Source organism: Coregonus clupeaformis, chromosome 11, assembly GCF_020615455.1.
Source record: "Coregonus clupeaformis isolate EN_2021a chromosome 11, ASM2061545v1, whole genome shotgun sequence".
Lineage (NCBI taxonomy): Eukaryota > Metazoa > Chordata > Actinopteri > Salmoniformes > Salmonidae > Coregonus > Coregonus clupeaformis.
In genome coordinates, this window is record NC_059202.1 from 20,070,593 (window position 1) to 20,088,796 (window position 18,204).

At 40.7% G+C, this 18,204-nt stretch overlaps 1 protein-coding gene across 1 annotated transcript in view; it reads left to right on the forward strand.

The window, feature by feature from the left end:
* The first annotated feature begins 2,913 nt into the window (after positions 1–2,913).
* Positions 2,914–18,204, forward strand: part of LOC121577433 (5-hydroxytryptamine receptor 3A) — a 44,783-nt gene continuing 29,492 nt past the window's right edge. The window contains 1 exon segment of the mRNA XM_045223378.1: positions 2,914–3,163. Coding sequence (XP_045079313.1) covers positions 2,914–3,163 — 250 coding nt within the window.

The window sequence follows — 18,204 nt, forward strand, 5'->3', positions numbered from 1 at the left end:
ATAAATTCATTAAAAATCCTACAATGTGATTTTCTGGAGAAAAAAATTCTCATTTTGTCTGTCATAGTTGACGTGTACCTATGATGAAAATTACAGGCCTCTCTCAACTTTTTAAGTGGGAGAACTTGCACAATTGGTGGCTGACTAAATACTTTTTCCCCCCCCACTGTATATAGATACTGTGGGAAGTTCTACTAAGCTAACATATGGAACTGTTTTAAGATGGTCATACCAAGGATCATTTAGCTGTTTGATTTTGAACTTTAGGACCCTTTTAGGTGTAAATAAAATATATTTGAAAAAATTGGGGATGAAACATTGAATTTGGTCTTACTGCTATTAGCCCACATTGAACACATTCATACATGGAAAAACACATAGTCAAAAAATGTATCAAAAGGAAGTTTGTTTTAAAGTGTCTGTACTTGAGAGATATAAGAAAGATCAGGAAATGTAAAAATGTTTTGACCCATATTTAGCCTCTTTGTTTTGGCATTAAAACTACTTCCATATATATATATATATATATCCATTCAATTTTTAACTGGTACCAAGCTACCTTCAGACGAGTCTTGTGAGGCGTCAACCGACATGTACGTGTTCATGAGAGTCTCACCTTTCGATAGAGGTGTTCAGACGCTACAGACAGAAGTTGGCAGATCGGCTGTACCGACTTCAAACGAGTCTCGTGACACTTGTGGGGGTCGTAGAGCTAAATGGAGAACACCGTCGTAGTGGTCATTTTAGTTTGTTCGGACACTACAGACATTTTTCGGGATGTGTCTCATGGTCTGACAAACACTGCTGTAGCTCGGCCACCTTCCACCGCAGATGGAAAAAACGGCATTGGCAGATGCGGTGGATTGAGACGCAGCCTATGCAAAGAAAACAGATATCTCTAATATAAACAGACAGATTTTGATGGGGATGTTTTATTATGCTAGTTAGTTTTCCACGGGGGCACAGACATTTTAACAAGCACTTCAATTGTGTCCCTTGTTATTGCACTAGTCAGTTTCAATCAAGATTAAGAAATATAAAACATATGATTTATATCATGCCCATGGTTTGAAATAGTCCCCCAATTTCACCCTGTCTCACAGTATGGATGAAAACAGAGCTCCCATCGTCCCTTATGTGTACATTAAGCACACTGGTAAAGTGCTAGACGCCAAACCTGTCAGAGTGGTTAGCTCCTGTAACCTGGACATCTACACCTTCCCCTTTGACGTCCAGAACTGCACCTTCACCTTCAGATCCTACATCCATCACGGTAAGACGTCAATGCAAACATGCTTTAGGACTTCTTTGAAGATAAAAGTCCGATACCAAACCCATCGCTCCTTCTCTCTCAAAAAACCTTCCTGACTCTCTTTTGCAATCTAAAATGATAGGTATGAAACATGTTAGTCCATTGAGTCCATTGGAGTTTTTTATATATGACTCGGTGTCAACCAAGGTGTCAACCAAGGGATCCGTTTGGTATTAGGCCCAAGTTTACCATCCCCTCAGTACAGCTCATGTTCTGCTTCCATATAGGTTCAGCCCATTCATCCCAGTATGTCCCATTCCTTTATCTCCCCTGCAGTGTCGGACATAAGGATGATCTTAGGGAAGAAGGTGGAGGACATCCTGAAACACTCCAGGAGCGTGTTGTCCACTGAAGGGGAGTGGGAGCTGATGGACATCAAATCCAGGAAGTACAAGTTATCAGAAATCGATCAGGGAGAAAGCAACCCCTATGATGAGCTCTGCTTCTATGTACGAACCCAAAGCACTGCAATTTCTCAGACGCCATTCATTTGGCTTTACTACTACTGAACGTTGAGTTCTCTATATTTCTAGCGCTACTTTTGTTTCAGAGAGTACTTCATGTTTCACACATAGGATGCTAACCCAGCTATTTATGGCTTTGTCTTATCTGAAATGGGAATCTACTGCACAACACCAGATCACCCTTGAAGGTTGTCTTTCACCATTGTGTCTCTAAACTGTAGATTGTCCTGAGGCGCAGAGCCACACTCTACGTGGTGAATCTCCTGATCCCCAGCTGCCTCCTCATCACTGTGGATCTCTTCAGCTTTCTGCTGCCTCCCCAGAATGTGGACCGCTCCTCCTTCAAGATGACCCTTATTTTAGGCTACTCAGTCTTCCTGCTCATCGTGAATGACCTGCTGCCCGTCACAGGAAACACCATCCCACTGATAAGTGAGTATGAAACATATGTACTGGAAACACCATATTTGTCGTAAGTCTTAAATGTAGAGGTATATGTTTACTTTGTCTTATTGAATAACCTTGTTAGGTTAAGTGTCTTTTTTGAAGTCCACTTCCATTGTCCTCCTAAGAGTGGCTGAATATCTTCCTCTCTTCATATCCCTCTTCCTCTTGCCCATGCAGATGTGTTCTTCGCCATCTGCTTGGCTCTGATGGTGGCCAGCCTGCTGGAGACTATTCTCATCACTAACCTCCTGGTTGGCTCCAGTAACTTCCACCCAGTGCCTGGCTGGGTCCGAGTGCTCGTCCTGCGCTTCATGGGCACACTCGTCTGGCTGCCTCAGAAATCCAGAGAGGACATGATCATCCTCAATCCAGTTGCAGGAGGTACCCCTGATCTGATCACTCCAGGGAGTTACAATTACACAGACTTTTGGGCAATTAGCAGATACTTGTCTTGTCCAACCCAAAGCAATATAGTGAATGCATTCAATCACAGCCCTGAACAGTAACATAAATGCAGGTATCACTCTGAGAAATGTTTCCAGCATTTGACTAGGTCCGACCTTAGACAGAATTGTACTATCAACGTACATCAATAATTTATGTCTATAGGAGGTACATTCATAATTTCACCTTCCTCCCTTCCTTCCCTCTTGTCTCCAAGAAACAGACGTGAAAGTCTGCCCTCTAGTGATGCTGGAGAGACAGGTTCAAACAGGAGAACCAGGTGAGAAGGGGGCAGAGGCAGCCGATCCAGCCCTGGCGGAGCTGAGGAAGCTGGGCAATGACCTGCAGTCCATCCGCCTACAGGTGGCCCAGCATGTGGACGGGAACCAGATCTCCCAGGACTGGATGCAGGTGGGCTACATCATCGACCGACTGCTGTTTGGCGTCTACGGCATCTTCATCACCTTCAGCTTCATCGTCATCCTCAGCATTTGGAGTAATTCGTACTCCAGGTAAAAACAAATTGGTGGGTAAACGCCATTCGTTGTGAATAAAGTAACACTCCCTAAATGTTCTATGCATTTTTCCACAATAGGTGGCTAAATGTTTGTGTAAAATACAAAATGTGTGGAAATAGCGTTTACCCTCCACTACACCACTGCTTACAAGACGTAAGAGTCTGCCATGTTGTCGACTGGTGGTTAAACAATTACCTTATAATTACCATAACTTTAACAATTGTTTGTTTTATCTTCTGGCTGCACTGAGTAGGTGTGTTGACTGATATATTACAATATTAGAGGAAATCTATTTTCCTTTGTCAAATAAAAGTACTTTCACGAAAACCACTGTTTCATTAGTAACAACAATTCATTGGGGTTATCTGAGACGTTTTCTGAATTGTAATGTTGATGGTGGATCAATGTTGATGATGATCTCTCACACAAGACATGGATCAATGACATGGAAAGTAGGGGATCATCCAAAAACCACATCCTTGTTTGATTCGAGTGTAGACATACAGAAAGTATTATTTCAGTATTTTATTAGGATTCCCATTAGCTGTTACGAAAGCAGCAGCTACTCTTCCTGGGGTCCACACAAAACATGAAACATGACATAATACAGAATATTAATATACAAGAACAGCTCAAGGACATAACTAAATTAATTTTAAAACGACACACATAGCCTACATATCAATAAATCTACACAATATCTAGGTCAAGATAGGGGAGAGGCGTTGTGCCGTGAGGTGTTGCTGTATTTGCTTTTTGAAACCAGGTTTGCTGTTCATTTGAGCAATATGAGATGGAAGAGAGTTCCATGCAATAACTTCTCTATATAATACTGCACACTTTCTTGAATTTGTTCTGGATTTGGGGGAATTTGTTCTGGATTCAACCCCTGGTTGAATGTCTGGTGGGGTAAGTGTGTGTGTCAGAGCTGTGTGTAAGTTGACCATGCAAACAATTTGGAATTTTCTTCTAAAAAGAATAAGTGATGCAGGCAGACACTCCTCAACTCTTAGCCAGGAGAGACTGGCATGCATAGTATCTACAGTATATTACCCCTATGATTACAATGAAGAGTAAGACGTGCCACTCTGTTCTAATCCAACTGCAGCTTAACTAGGTATTTCTTTGCAGCACTTGACCACATGACTGGACAATAATCAAGATAAGATAAAACTAGAGCCTGCAGGACATTTTGGAGTGTGGAAGAGCATCTCTTTATTACGGACATACCTCTCCCCATCTTTACAACCACTGAATCTATATGTTTTGACCATGACAGTTTACAATCTAATGAAACACCAAGTTATTTAGTCTCCTCAACTTGTTCAACAGCCACACCATTCATTACCAGATTCAGCTGACGTCTAGAGCATAGGGAATGATTTGTACCAAATACAATGCTCTTAGTTTTAGAGATGTTCAGGACCAGTTTATTACTGGCCACCCATTCCAAAACTGACTACAACTCCTTGTTAAGGGATTCAGTGACTTCATTAGCTGTGGTTACTGACACGCATATGGTTCAATCATCAGCATACATGGACACACAGGCTTTGTTTAATTCCAGTGGCTCGTCATTGGTAAAAATAGAAAAGAGTAGAGGGCCTAGAGAGCTGCCCTGCAGTACACCACAACCTACATGTTTGACATTAGAGAGGCTTCTATTAAAGAAAACCCTCTGAGTTCTATTAGATAGATAGCTCTTAATTCTCAATTCTATTAGATAGATAGCTCTTAATTCTCAATTCGGCAGAGGTTGAAAATATATAAAACATACAGTACCAGTCAAAAGTTTGGACACACCTAGTCATTCCAGGGTTTTTCTTTATTTTTACTATTTTCTACATTGTAGAATAATAGTGAAGACATCAAAACTATGAAATAACACATATGGAATCATGTAGTAACCCAAAAAGTGTTAAACAAATCAAAATATATTTTATATTTGAGATTCTTCAAATAACCACCCTTTGCTTTGATGACAGCTTTGCACACTCTTGGCATTCTCTCAACCAGCTTCACCTGGAATGCTTTTCCAACAGTCTTGAAGGAGTTCCCACATATGCTGAGCACTTGTTGGCTGCTTTTTCTTCACTCTGCGTTCCGACTCATCCCAAACCATCTCAATTTGGTTGAGGTCTGGGGATTGAGGGGGCCAGGTCATCTGATGCAGCACTCCATCACTCTCCTTATTGGTCAAATAGCCCTTACACAGCCTGGAGGTGTTTTGGATCATTGTCCTGTTGAAAAACAAATGATAGTTCCACTAAGCCCAAACCAGATGGGATGGCGTATCGCTGCAGAATGCTGTGGTAGCCATGCTGGTTAAGTGTGCCTTGAATTCTAAATAAATCACAGACATTGTCACCAGCAAAGCACCCCCACACCATAACACCTCCTCCTCCATGCTTTACGGTGGGAAATACACATGCGGAAATTATCCGTTCACCCACACTGCGTCTCACAAAGACACGACTGTTGGAAGCAAAAATCTCCAATTTGAACTCCAGACCAAATGGCATATTTCCACCGGTTTAATGTCCATTGCTCGTGTTTCTTGGCCAAAGCAAGTCTCTTCTTCTTATTGGTGGCCTTTAGTAGTGGTTTCTTTGCAGCAATTCGACAGTGAAGGCCTGATTCACACAGTCTCCTCTGAACAGTTCTGTGAAGCATTTATTTGGGCTGCAATTTCTGAGGCTAGTAACTCTAATGAACTTATCCACAGCAGCAGAGGTAACTCTGGGTCTTTCTTTCCTGTTGCGGTCCTCATGAGAGCCAGTTTCATCATAGCGCTTGATGGTTTTTGCTAGTGCATGTCTTAAAGTAATGATGGACTGTCGTTACTCTTTGCTTATTTGAGCTGTCCTTGCCATAATATGGACATGGTCTTTTACCAAATAGGGCTATCTTCTGTATACCACCTATTCCTACCTTGAAATTTTATATCTTGACTTAACCTCACAACACAACTGATTGGCTCCAACGCATTAAGAAGGAAATAAATTCCACAAATTAACGTTTAAGATGTAACACCTGTTAATTGAAATGCATTCCAGGTGACTACCTCATGAAGCTGGTTGAGATAATGCTAAAAGCTGGCAAAGCTGTCATCAAGGCAAAGGGTGGCTATTTGAAGAATATCAAATATAAAATATATTTTGATTTGTTTAACACTTTTTTTCGTAACTACATGATTCCATGTGTTATTTCATAGTTTTGATGTCTTCACTATTATTCTACAATGTAATAAATAGTAAAAATAAAGAAAAACCCTTGAATGAGTAGGTGTGTCCAAACTGTTGACTGGTAGTGTACATTTTCTCAACAATAGGTTATTGTCAATAATTTCAAGGGCTGCACTGAAATCTAACAGTACAGATTCTACGAACGTCTTATTATCAATTTATTTCAACCAATCATCTGTCATTTATCTCAATGCAGTACATGATGAGTACCCTTCTCTATAAGCATGCTGAAAGTCTGTTGTCAATTTGTTTACAAGATATAGTATTGTATTTGGTCAAACACCATTTTTTCCAACCATTTGCTAAGAGCTGGCAACAAGCTGATAGGTCTGCTGTTAGAACCAGTAAAGGCCGCTTTACCACTCTTGGGTAGCGGAATGACTTTGGCTTCCCTCCAGGCCTGAGGACAAACACCTTCCTCTAGACTCAGATGAAAGATATGACAGATAAGAGTGGCCATAGAGTCAGCTACCATCCGCAGTAGTTTTCCATCTAAGTTGTCAATGCCAGGAGGTTTGTCATTATTGATCGATAACACACATTTTTGAGGGAAGTAACACGCGCTGCTGTTTTGGGGTTGTGGGTGGAGCTCTGCAGTTCAGGTAGGCCTATTTATATCCATTCCCCCACGTTGAAATTGATATATCTTGTTTCATTTATACATTTGATGTGTCCTTTACCTGTGCTAAACCTGTCCCCCGCAGAAGTTGGATAGGAGGGACGGGGACACAGGAGCTACAGAGCTATAGATGGTAGAAAACCATCTTGTTCAGGCCATGAATATTGAACAATTATTTTGTAACGGTACGTTGATAGATTGTGCTCTCTCCTCTTATAGAAGCTTGTACCAATCACTGTTTCCTTTAGGGGTTTTGTACTGGAGATGTTTAGATGTGTGATTCCAAAAATTGTCCAAATTGGTGAAGTGAAATGAAAAAAATAACATGTTTCAAAAAATTATAAAAAATAAATAACGGAAAAGTGGCGCGTGCATATGTATTCACCCCCTTTGCTATGAAGCCCCTAAATAACATCTGGTGCAACCAATTACCTTCAGAAGTCACATAATTAGTTAAATAAAGTCCACCTGTGTGCAATCTAAGTGTCACATGATCTCAGTATATATACACCTGTTCTGAAAGGCCCCAGAGTCTGCAACATCACTAAGCAAGGGGCACAACCAAGCAAGCGGCACCATGAAGACCAAGAATCTCTCCAAACAGGTCAGGGACAAAGTTGTGGAGACATACAGATCAGGGTTGGGTGATAAAAAAAATATCAGGATCTTTGAACATCCCACAGAGCACCATTAAACCCATTATTAAAAAATGGAAAGAATATGGCACCACAACAAACCACCAAAACTCACGGTCCAGGCAAGGAGGGCATTAATCAGAGAGGCAACAAAGAGATCAAAGATAATCCTGAAGGAGCTGCAAAGCTCCACAGCGGAGTATCTGTCCATGGGACCACTTTAAGCCGTGCACTCCACAGAGCTGGGCTTTACAGAAGAGTGGCCAGAAAAAAGCCATTGCTTAAAGAAAAAAATAAGCAAACACGTTTGGTGTTCGCCAAAAGGCATGTGGGAGACTCCCCAAACATATGGAAGAAGGTACTCTGGTCAGATGACACTAAAATTGAGCTTTATGGCAATCAAGGAAAACGCTATGTCTGGCACAAACCCAACACCTCTCATCACCCCGAGAACACCATCCCCACAGTGAAGCATGGTGGTGGCAGCATCATGCTGTGGGGATGTTTTTCATCGGCAGGATCTGGGAAACTGGTCAGAATTGAAGGAATGATGGATGGCGCTAAATACAGGGAAATTCTTGAGGGAAACCTGTTTCAGTCTTCCAGAGATTTGAGACTGGGACGGAGGTTCACCTTACAGCAGGACAATGACCCTAAGCATACTGCTAAAGCAACACTCAAATGGTTTAAGGGGAAACATTTAAATGTCTTGAAATGGCCTAGTCAAAGCCCAGACCTCAATCCAATTGAGAATCTGTGGTATGACTTAAAGATTGCTGTACACCAGCGGAACCCATCCAACTTGAAGGAGCTGGAGCAGTTTTGCCTTGAAGAATGGGCAAAAATCCCAGTGGCTAGATGTGCCAAGCTTATAGAGACATACTCCAAGAGACTTGCAGCTGTAATTGCTGCAAAAGGTGGCTGTACAAAGTATTGACTTTGGGGGGGTGAATAGTTATGCAAGCTCAAGATTTCAGTTTTTTTTACTTATTTCTGGTTTGTTCACAATAAAAAATATTTTGTATCTTCAAAGTGGTAGGCATGTTGTGTAAATCAAATGATACAAACCTCCAAAAATCCATTTAAAATTCCATGTTGTCCTGGGGTCATTCTGACCCCAAAATGGAAAATCTTTTCGCAAGCCTTAGGACAAAATATGTTTTTATTATCTTGGTCTGAAAGATAATCGGTAGTTTTGTTTAATAATGTCTTTATGATTCAAATAAATTGGTAGTTTGATTGTATGCCTGTTTACTAAATGTAATAACTTCTGTTGTCCTCTGGGGTCAAAAAAGACCCCGCAGCACAAAGTTTACATACTGCTTGGCAAAACATCTTTGATCATGTTTCTTTGATGTGTGGGGTCAAGCAATGGTTGTGACAACAACAACAACAACAAAAAGTATTTTTCTCACGGTGTTTGGGCATTTCACATTTTAGTCTCGAGAGAGACAGGCAGACTGAGGAGGCAGAAGTTTTATAATGCCAGGAGGCTTGCAAGATAATTTTTGAAATAAGAAAATAATGACCAGGAGGACAATGCTGCACATAACGAGGATGAATCAACTGATGAAGAGGGTTCAGGGTCAGAAGAGAGAACATGATGAGGTGATAGATCCAACATACAGACAGCATGCTACTTCTTCCTCCGAAGATTCCCCCATCTCCTGCTGCAGAAATGGAAGATGATTATGAATATGGAAATGGATGAACGTGATGATGACGGAATCTGAAGCTGCTATGGAAGAAGTGTCAGAAGTGGAGCACTGCACCTATTGTGATGAAGAATCAACAGATGGGTAGAATCTGAAGTTGAAATGGAGAGAAGTGTCAGAAGTGGAGGACATCATCTATTATGATGAAGACGAAGAATCAACAGATGAGGTAGAATCTGAGGAAGAGGACCGAGCTGAGATCGGTCCTCTTCCTCAGATTCTACCTCATCTGTTGATTCTTCGTCTTCATCATAATAGATGATGTCCTCCACTTCTGACACTTCTTCCATTTCAACTTCAGATTCTACCTCATCTGTTGATTCTTCATCATAATAGGTGCAGTGCTCCACTTCTGACACTTCTTCCATACCAGCTTCAGATTCTACGTCATCATCACGTTCATCCATTTCCCTATATTCATATCATCTTCCATTTCTGCAGCAGGAGATGTGGGGAATCTTCGGAGGAAGAAGTAGCATGCTGTCTGTATGTTGGATCTATCACCTCATCATTATGTTCCTCCTCTTCTGACCCTGAACCCTCTTCATCAGTTGATTCATCCTCATTATGTGCAGCATTGTCCTCCTGGTCATTATTTTCTTTATTTCAAAATTATCTTGCAAGCCTCCTGTGCATTATAAAACTTCTGCCTCCTCATTGTGCTGCCTGTCTCTCTCAGACTAAAATGTGAAATGCCCAAACACCTGTGAGAAAATACTTTTTTGTTGTTGTTGTTGTTGTCATAACCATTGCTTGACCCCACACATCAAAGAAACATGATCAAAGATGTTTTGACCCCACACATCAAAGAAACATGATCAAAGATGTTTTGCCAAGCAGTATGTAAACTTTGTGCTTCGGGGTCTTTTTGATCCCAGAGGACAACAGAAGTTATTACATTTAGTAAAACACCCATAATTCAATCAAATTACTTCAAATTTGTTTGAATCATAAAGAGCATAGTATTAAACAACTACCGTTATTTTCAGACTAAAGATGTAACACAGAATTGATTGAAAATGTATACTGTATGCTTTATAAACAGTCAAACCAGGCGGGGTCATTTTTGACGCCAGAGGACAAAAGGTGTGATTATGGGCTGTCATTAATAAAAATAAAATGATTCAAAAACAGCATCCTCACTAAACTTTTACAAATACCACTCAGTGATAAGTCAAATAGTCAAAATAATAATAGGTCAAAATAATTCATTGTTTCATTGTAATTTTACCTAAAAACAGGGTATAATTTTATGTAAACAAGGTCTATTGGCTCTAAATTCCAAAACAAATGAAAAAAATTCTAGTAATGGGTTGAACAGAAGTAAGACTAAAGATGTAACACAGAATTGATTGAAAATGTATACTGTATGCTTTATAAACAGTCAAACCAGGCGGGGTCATTTTTGACCCCAGAGGACAAAAGGCGTAAGGCATTTGGGAGGACAACACGAGGGTTAAATTCCAGGTTGTAAGGCAACAAAATAGGAAAAATATTTTCGCAAGCCACTGTAGGACAGCTTAATCCTGCCGCGTTTATTTCTTGGTCTGACAAGATAAAATTGATGGTTTCTGTTAAAATGTAACATGTTTCAAGATAAACTGTAGTTTGTTTGTATCCTGTTTAGTGAATGATTACTGTGAGTATTAATGGAGTTTAGACCATGAAACTGTGTGTATGCTAATTTGGAAAGGTTGACCTAATACTCACCCAAGATGGCGCCGGAGGAGATGGCTGCCATTTTATTGCCCTCTAACCAATTGTGCTATTATGTGTGTTTTTTCGCATTATTTGTAATTTATTCTGTACATAATGTTTCTGCCACCGTCTCTTATGAACAAAAAGAGCTTCTGGATATCAGGACAGCGATTACTCACCTCGTATTGGACAAAGATTTTTTCTTCAACGAGTCGGACGCAAAGGATATTCTACAGCCACCCGACAAGGCCCAAATTCCTGTCATTCACACGAGAAAGAGACGGAGATATCGTGGACGTAGGTCGGGGTGCCTTGTAAGGATACGACGGCGAGCGAGTAATCTGCATCTCCCGTCAATCCTATTAGCCAACGTACAATCATTTGAAAACAAAATGGACGACCTAAGATCAAGGATATCCTACCAACGGGACATAAAAAACTGTAATATCTTATGTTTCACCGAGTCGTGGCTGAACGACGACATAGATAACAAACAGCTGGCGGGATATACGCTACATCGGCAGGATAGAACGGCTGACTCTGGTAAGACAAGGGGTCGCGGTCTGTGTATATTTGTAAACAACAGCTGGTGCATAAAATCTAATACAAAGGAAGTCTCAAGGTTTTGCTCACCTGAGGTAGAGTATCTCATGATAAGCTGTATACCACACTATTTTCCAAGAGAGTTTTCTTCTATATTTTTCGTAGCTGTCTATTTACAACCACAAACCGATGCTGGCAATAAGATTGCACACAATGAGCTGTATAAGGCCATAAGCAAACAGGAAAATGCTCATCCAGAGGCAGCGCTCCTAGTGGCCGGGGAATTTAATGCAGGGAAACTTAAATCCGTTCTACCTAATTTCTACCAGCATGTTAAATAGAGGGCAAGAGGAAGAAAAAACTCTAGACCACCTTTACTCCACACAGAGACACGTACAAAGCTCTCCCTCGCCCTCTATTTGGCAAATCTGACCATAATTATATCCTCCTGATTCCTGCTTATGAACGAAAACTAAAGCAGGAAGCACCAGTGACTCGGTTAATAAGGAAGTGGTCAGATGACGCAGATGCTAAGCTACAGGACTGTTTTTCTAGCACAGACTGGAATATTGTCCCGGATTCTTCCAATGGCACTGAGGAGTACACCACATCAGTCACTGGCTTCATCAATAAGTGCATCGATGATATCGTCCCCACAGTGACCGTACGTACATACCCCAACCAGAAGCCATGGATTACAGAAAACGTCCGCACTGAGCTAAAGGGTAGAGCTTCCGCTTTCAAGGAGCGGGACTCTAACCCGGACGCTTATAAGAAATCCTGCTATGCCCTCCAACGAACCATCAAACAGGAAAAGAGTTATGGTGTGGGGGTGCTTTGCTGGTGACAATGTCTGTAATTTATTTAGAATTCTAGGCACACTTAACCAGCATGGCTACCTCAGCATTCTGCAGCGATACGCCATCCTATCTGGTTTGTGCTAGTGGGACTATCATTTGTTTTTCAACAGGACAATGACCCAAAACACCTCCAGGCTGTGTAAGGCTATTTGACCAAGAAGGAGAGTGATGGAGTGCTGCATCAGATGACCTGGCCTCCACAATCCCCCGACCACAACCCAATTGAGATGGTTTGGGATGAGTCGGACTGTTGAGTGAAGGAAAAGCAGCCAACAAGTGCTCAGCATAAGAGAAGACCATGGACATTCCACAGAGGAAATAAGGGAAACTCATTTGGGTCGTAAAATGTATAGGTCCTGAGCTACAGGCAGTTAGATTTGAGTATGTCATTTTAGGCGAAAATTGACTCATTTCATGGCTCATATTATAGCACGTCTATAATTAAATTATCAGCCTAAATATTGTATCAGACACAAGATAGAGGATAAACATAACACAAGTTGTATACCAAATGATTTGGGTGGGAGAGCTGAATGGGGGGACATTGGGACACCTGTTCCTTTGTGTTCTGAGTTGAACCCCCAGCTCATTTCCATAGCCCAGTAGGTGTATAGTCTGCAGAGCTGTGGTACACTATCGTCCGATTCCCACTGGTTGCACTTGTTACATAGGTTGGTACACCACAGCTCTGGGGTGGAATTTCTCCTAGGTACAGATCTAGGATCAGCTTCCCCTCCCCCAATCCTAACCTTAACCATTAGTGTGGAAAATGCCAAACTGACCCAGGATCAACATCTAGGGGCAACGTCACCCTACACCCCAGCCATTTACTGTGGCTCACGCCTGTTTTGTATCCAACCACCTGCAGGTAAAGTAGCTCTGTACCACAAGAGTTCACATGCTCTACTGACCACCTCATTTGCCCCAAGGTTTATGGATCTCACTCATGTTATTCTCTGTTGCTAGGAATATTTCTACCACATTTCTACCACACTTTATTTTTTATATCCTATGTTTGTTTGATTGTAGAATCAAGAAATCATTGAATCCTTGTGTCACTTCTAAGGATTCAGAGATCTTGGTGTCAGGAGAATTGTGTTCAAAGTTGAAAATAGTCTGGAACTGTAAGATCTTCTGTGGATTCTCCAACAGCAACGTATGATATGATTTTTTTTATTTTTTTTGGTATTTTATTAGTATCCCCATTAGCTGTTGCAACAGCAGCAGCTACTCTTCCTGGGGTCCACACAAAACATGAAACATGACATAATACAGAACATTAATAGACAAGAACAACTCAAGGACAGAACTATATAAAAAAAAATGTAAAGGCACACGTAGCCTACATATCAGTACATACACACAAACTATCTAGGTCAAATAGGGGAGAGGCGTTGTTTTATTTGTTTTTGAAACCAGGTTTGCTGTTCATTTGAGAAATATGAGATGGAACGGAGTTCCATGCAATAATGCCAATATATAATACTGTACACTTTCTCGATTTTGTTCTGGATTTGGGGACTGTGAAAAGACCCCTGGTGGCATGTCTGGTGGGGTAAGTGTGTGTGTCAAAGCTGTGTGTAAGTTGACTATGCAAACTATTTGGAATTTTCAACACAATGTTTCTTATAAAAAGAAGTGATGCAGTAAGTCTCTCCTCAACTCTTAGCCAAGACAGACTGGCATGCATAGTATTTATATTAGCCCTATGATTACAATGAAGAGCAAGATGTGCCGCTCTGTTCTGGGCCAGCTGCAGCTTAACTAGGTCTTTCTTTGCAGCACTTGACCACATAAAACTAAAGCCTGCAGGACTCTAGTGGTGTCAAAAAAGCAGAGCATCTCTTTATTATGGACATACCTCTCCCCATCTTTACAACCATTTAATCTATATATTCTGACCATGACAGTTTACAATCTAATGAAACACCAAGTTATTTAGTCTCCTTAACTTGTTTGACAGCCACACTGTTCATTACCAGATTCAGCTGAGGTCTAGAACTTAGGGAATGATTTGTACCAAATACAATGCTCTTAGTTTTAGATGTTCAGGACCAGTTTATTACTGGCCTCCCATTCTAAAACTGACTACAACTCCTTGTTAAGGGTTTTATTGACTTCATTAACTGTGTTTGCTGACACGTACAGTACCAATCAAAAGTTTGGACACACCTACTCATTCCAGGGTTTTTCTTTATTTTTACTATTTTCTACATTGTAGAATAATAGTGAAGACATCAAAACTATGAAATAACACACATGGAATCATGTAGTAACCCAAAAAGTGTTAAACAAATCAAAATATATTTTTATATTTGAGATTCTTCAAAGTAACCCTTTACCTTGATGACAGCTTTGCACATCTTTAATACAACCAGCTGCAAGGGAGATCTATCTCTGATTTCACAGGGAAGAACTCCCTAGCAGCTGCTTATATTAAAGATAATAATAATAATAATATGCCATTTAGCAGACGCTTTTATCCAAAGCGACTTACAGTCATGCGTGCATACATTTTTACGTATGGGTGGTCCCGGGGATCGAACCCACTACCTTGGCGTTACAAGCGCTGTGCTCTACCAGCTGAGCTACAGAGGAGATGTTTATATTATATCATTAAATAGTCCCTGCCTTAATATCTGGATGAAATTTTCCACAACATTTGGTGCCGTGACCCGGATGAGAGCGATCTGACTTGTTGATCCGTTTCGTTCGGCTTGGACTCGGACATCCGTCTGGCCAGAACTTTAAAAAGGTAAGAGACCTTATTCTAAAATCTCTGTGAGTGACTGTCTGTTTTCTAGCCGAGCCTTAATGGTGAAAGATCTCTTGTCCTCCTCATCCACAAAATGTTGGGGTTCAAGTTGAACAGTTTTTCCTATAATAATGAATCTGGCCGGTTAAAGTTGATCAATAGTGGGTATTTGGAGTTTGACCGCACTTTAAAGTATTCAGAGTTTGACTATACTTTAAAGCCCACATAATCACGTGATAGCCTACAGGAAAAGTATTCAGAGTTTGACCGTATGTTAAAGTAGGTAGAAAAGTATTCAGAGTTTGACCGTACTATAAGGACAGCCGGTAGAAAAGTATTGTGAGGTTGTATGTGTGGTATGTGTGTATAATGCGTTACTAGAGATTTGATAAAGTAACAATAAAAAAAAGAACAGAGAAAACATGTTTTTTTTTTTTTTTTTACACCACTTACGTACGTCTACGTGTGGGTGTGCAAGTGGTGTAAAAAGTGTTCTGAGAAATGTTCAGTGGTACCCTTACGGATCATTTGATAATGATAAGGTTTAAGCCATTTGCGTCGGCTAATTGGGATCCTAATGAATCTAATCAAAATCATGATAAGTGGAAACGATCTATACGGTGACTTTTTACTAAAGAGTGTTTCAACACTGAAATATACACCACTGGTCGAAAGTTTTAGAACACCTACTCATTCAAGGGTTTTTCTTTATTTTTGCTATTTTCTACATTGCAGAATAATAGTGAAGACATCAAAACTATGAAATAACACATATGGAATCATGTAGTAACCAAAAAAGTGTTAAACAAATCAAAATATATTTATATTTGAGATTCTTCAAATAGCCACCCTTTGCCTTGATGACAGCTTTGCACACTCTTGGCATTCTCTCAACCAGCTTCACCTGGAAGGCTTTTCCAACAGTCTTGAAGAAATTCCTACATATGCTGAGCACTTGTTGGCTGCTTTTCCTTCACTCTGCGGTCCGACTCATCCCAAACCATCTCAATTTGGTTGAGGTCGGGGGATTGTGGAGGCCAGGTCATCTGATGCAGCACTCCATCACTCTCCTTCTTGGTCAAATAGCCCTTACACAGTCTGGAGGTGTGTTGGGTCATTGTCCTGTTGAAAAACAAATGATAGTCCCACTAAGCCCAAACCAGATGGGATGGTGTATCGCTGCAGAATGCTGTGGTAGCCATGCTGGTTAAGTGTGCCTTGAATTTTAAATAAATCACAGACAGTGTCACCAGCAAAGCACCCCCACACCATAACACCTCCTTCCTCCATGCTTTACGGAGGGAAATATACATGCAGAGATCATCCGTTCACCCACACCGCGTCTCACAAAGACACGGCGGTTGGAACCAAAAATCTCAAATTTGGACTCCAGACCAAAGGACAAATTTCCACCGGTCTAATGTCCATTGCTCGTGTTTCTTGGCCCAAGCAAGTCTCTTCTTATTATTGGTGTCCTTTAGTAGTGGTTTCTTTGCAGCAATTCGACAGTGAAGGCCTGATTCACACAGTCTCCTCTGAACAGTTCTGTGAAGCATTTATTTGGGCTGCAATTTCTGAGGCTGGTAACTCTAATGAACTTATCCTCTGCAGCAGAGGTAACTTTGGGTCTTCCATTCCTGTGAAGGTCCTCATGAGAGCCAGTTTCATCATAGCACTTGATGGTTTTTGCGACTGCACTTGAAGAAACTTTCAAAGTTCTTTAAATATTGACTGACCTTCATGTCTTAAAGTAATGATGGACTATCGTTTCTCTTTGCTTATCTGAGCTGTTCTTGCCATAATATGGACTTGGTCATTTACCAAATAGGGCTATCTTCTGTATACCCCCCCCCCATTCCAGGTGACTACCTCATGAAGCTGGTTGAGAGAATGCAAAGCTGTCATCAAGGCAAAGGGTGGCTATTTGAAGAATCTCAAATATATTTTGATTTGTTTAACAATTTTTTAGTTACTACATGATTCCATATGTGTTATTTCATAGTTTTGGTGTCTTCACTATTATTCTACAATGTAGAAAATAGTAAAAATAAAGAAAAACCCTTGAATGAGTGTGTGTTCTAAAATGTTTGACCTGTAGTGTATTCTTCTGTATTACAGTAATGGGTGGATACCTCTTGGTTGTATAACTTATATATATTTATATATAATAGTGATTGGTTGTATTGCTGTACCTTAGGACCAGTGATGCTAGCTGACATCCAATTAAATGTGTGCCATTATCAGAACCTATGGTGTGATTAAGCTACATAGACTTCTACAAGACCAGTTTATTTCCCGTGGGCACAGATGTATTGAACTCAAAAAAATTTAATGGCTGAGTGGTTACTGCAGGTGTTAAAAAAACAACTCTGTTGTGTTCGTGTGACCGATTGCATGAGACTGTGAGTGTGGATTAGAGGCCGTGTGTGTGTCCCTTTTCATACTATCGTGCCGACCCAAGCCAAACTGTACCAGCTAGCTCAGATGCTTTCCAGCAAGGTTCAGTTTGGCCCAGCTTGGCTCGGCTCAGCTCGCCTCGGTAGTGTGAAAAGGGTATTGGAGCTGTGGTCTCACACTGTGTGTGTCTGCATTGTAAGTCCATCACTCAGTTTGGTCCGAGCTGGGTCTGTGCAGGACATTTGGTTAACTAGTACCATCCAACAGGGCACAGTATGGGACAACCATGGAGATTCATTCTTACCTCAGGTTTCTTTCTATTGGCAGGTAATATCCTTCATCTGCTTCATCTGTAGCTAAGATGTGAGCCATGAATTTCTGCATGTTACATTTCAAGTTTTATTACGTTGTAAATTATTGTACATGTTTTAACCAAGATTTTAAACATTTTAAGCATGTTTTGCGAGAAATATAATTATCTAATTATGCAGTGGGTACACATTTCAAGTTTTATTACGTTGTAAATTATTGTACATGTTTTAACCAAGATTT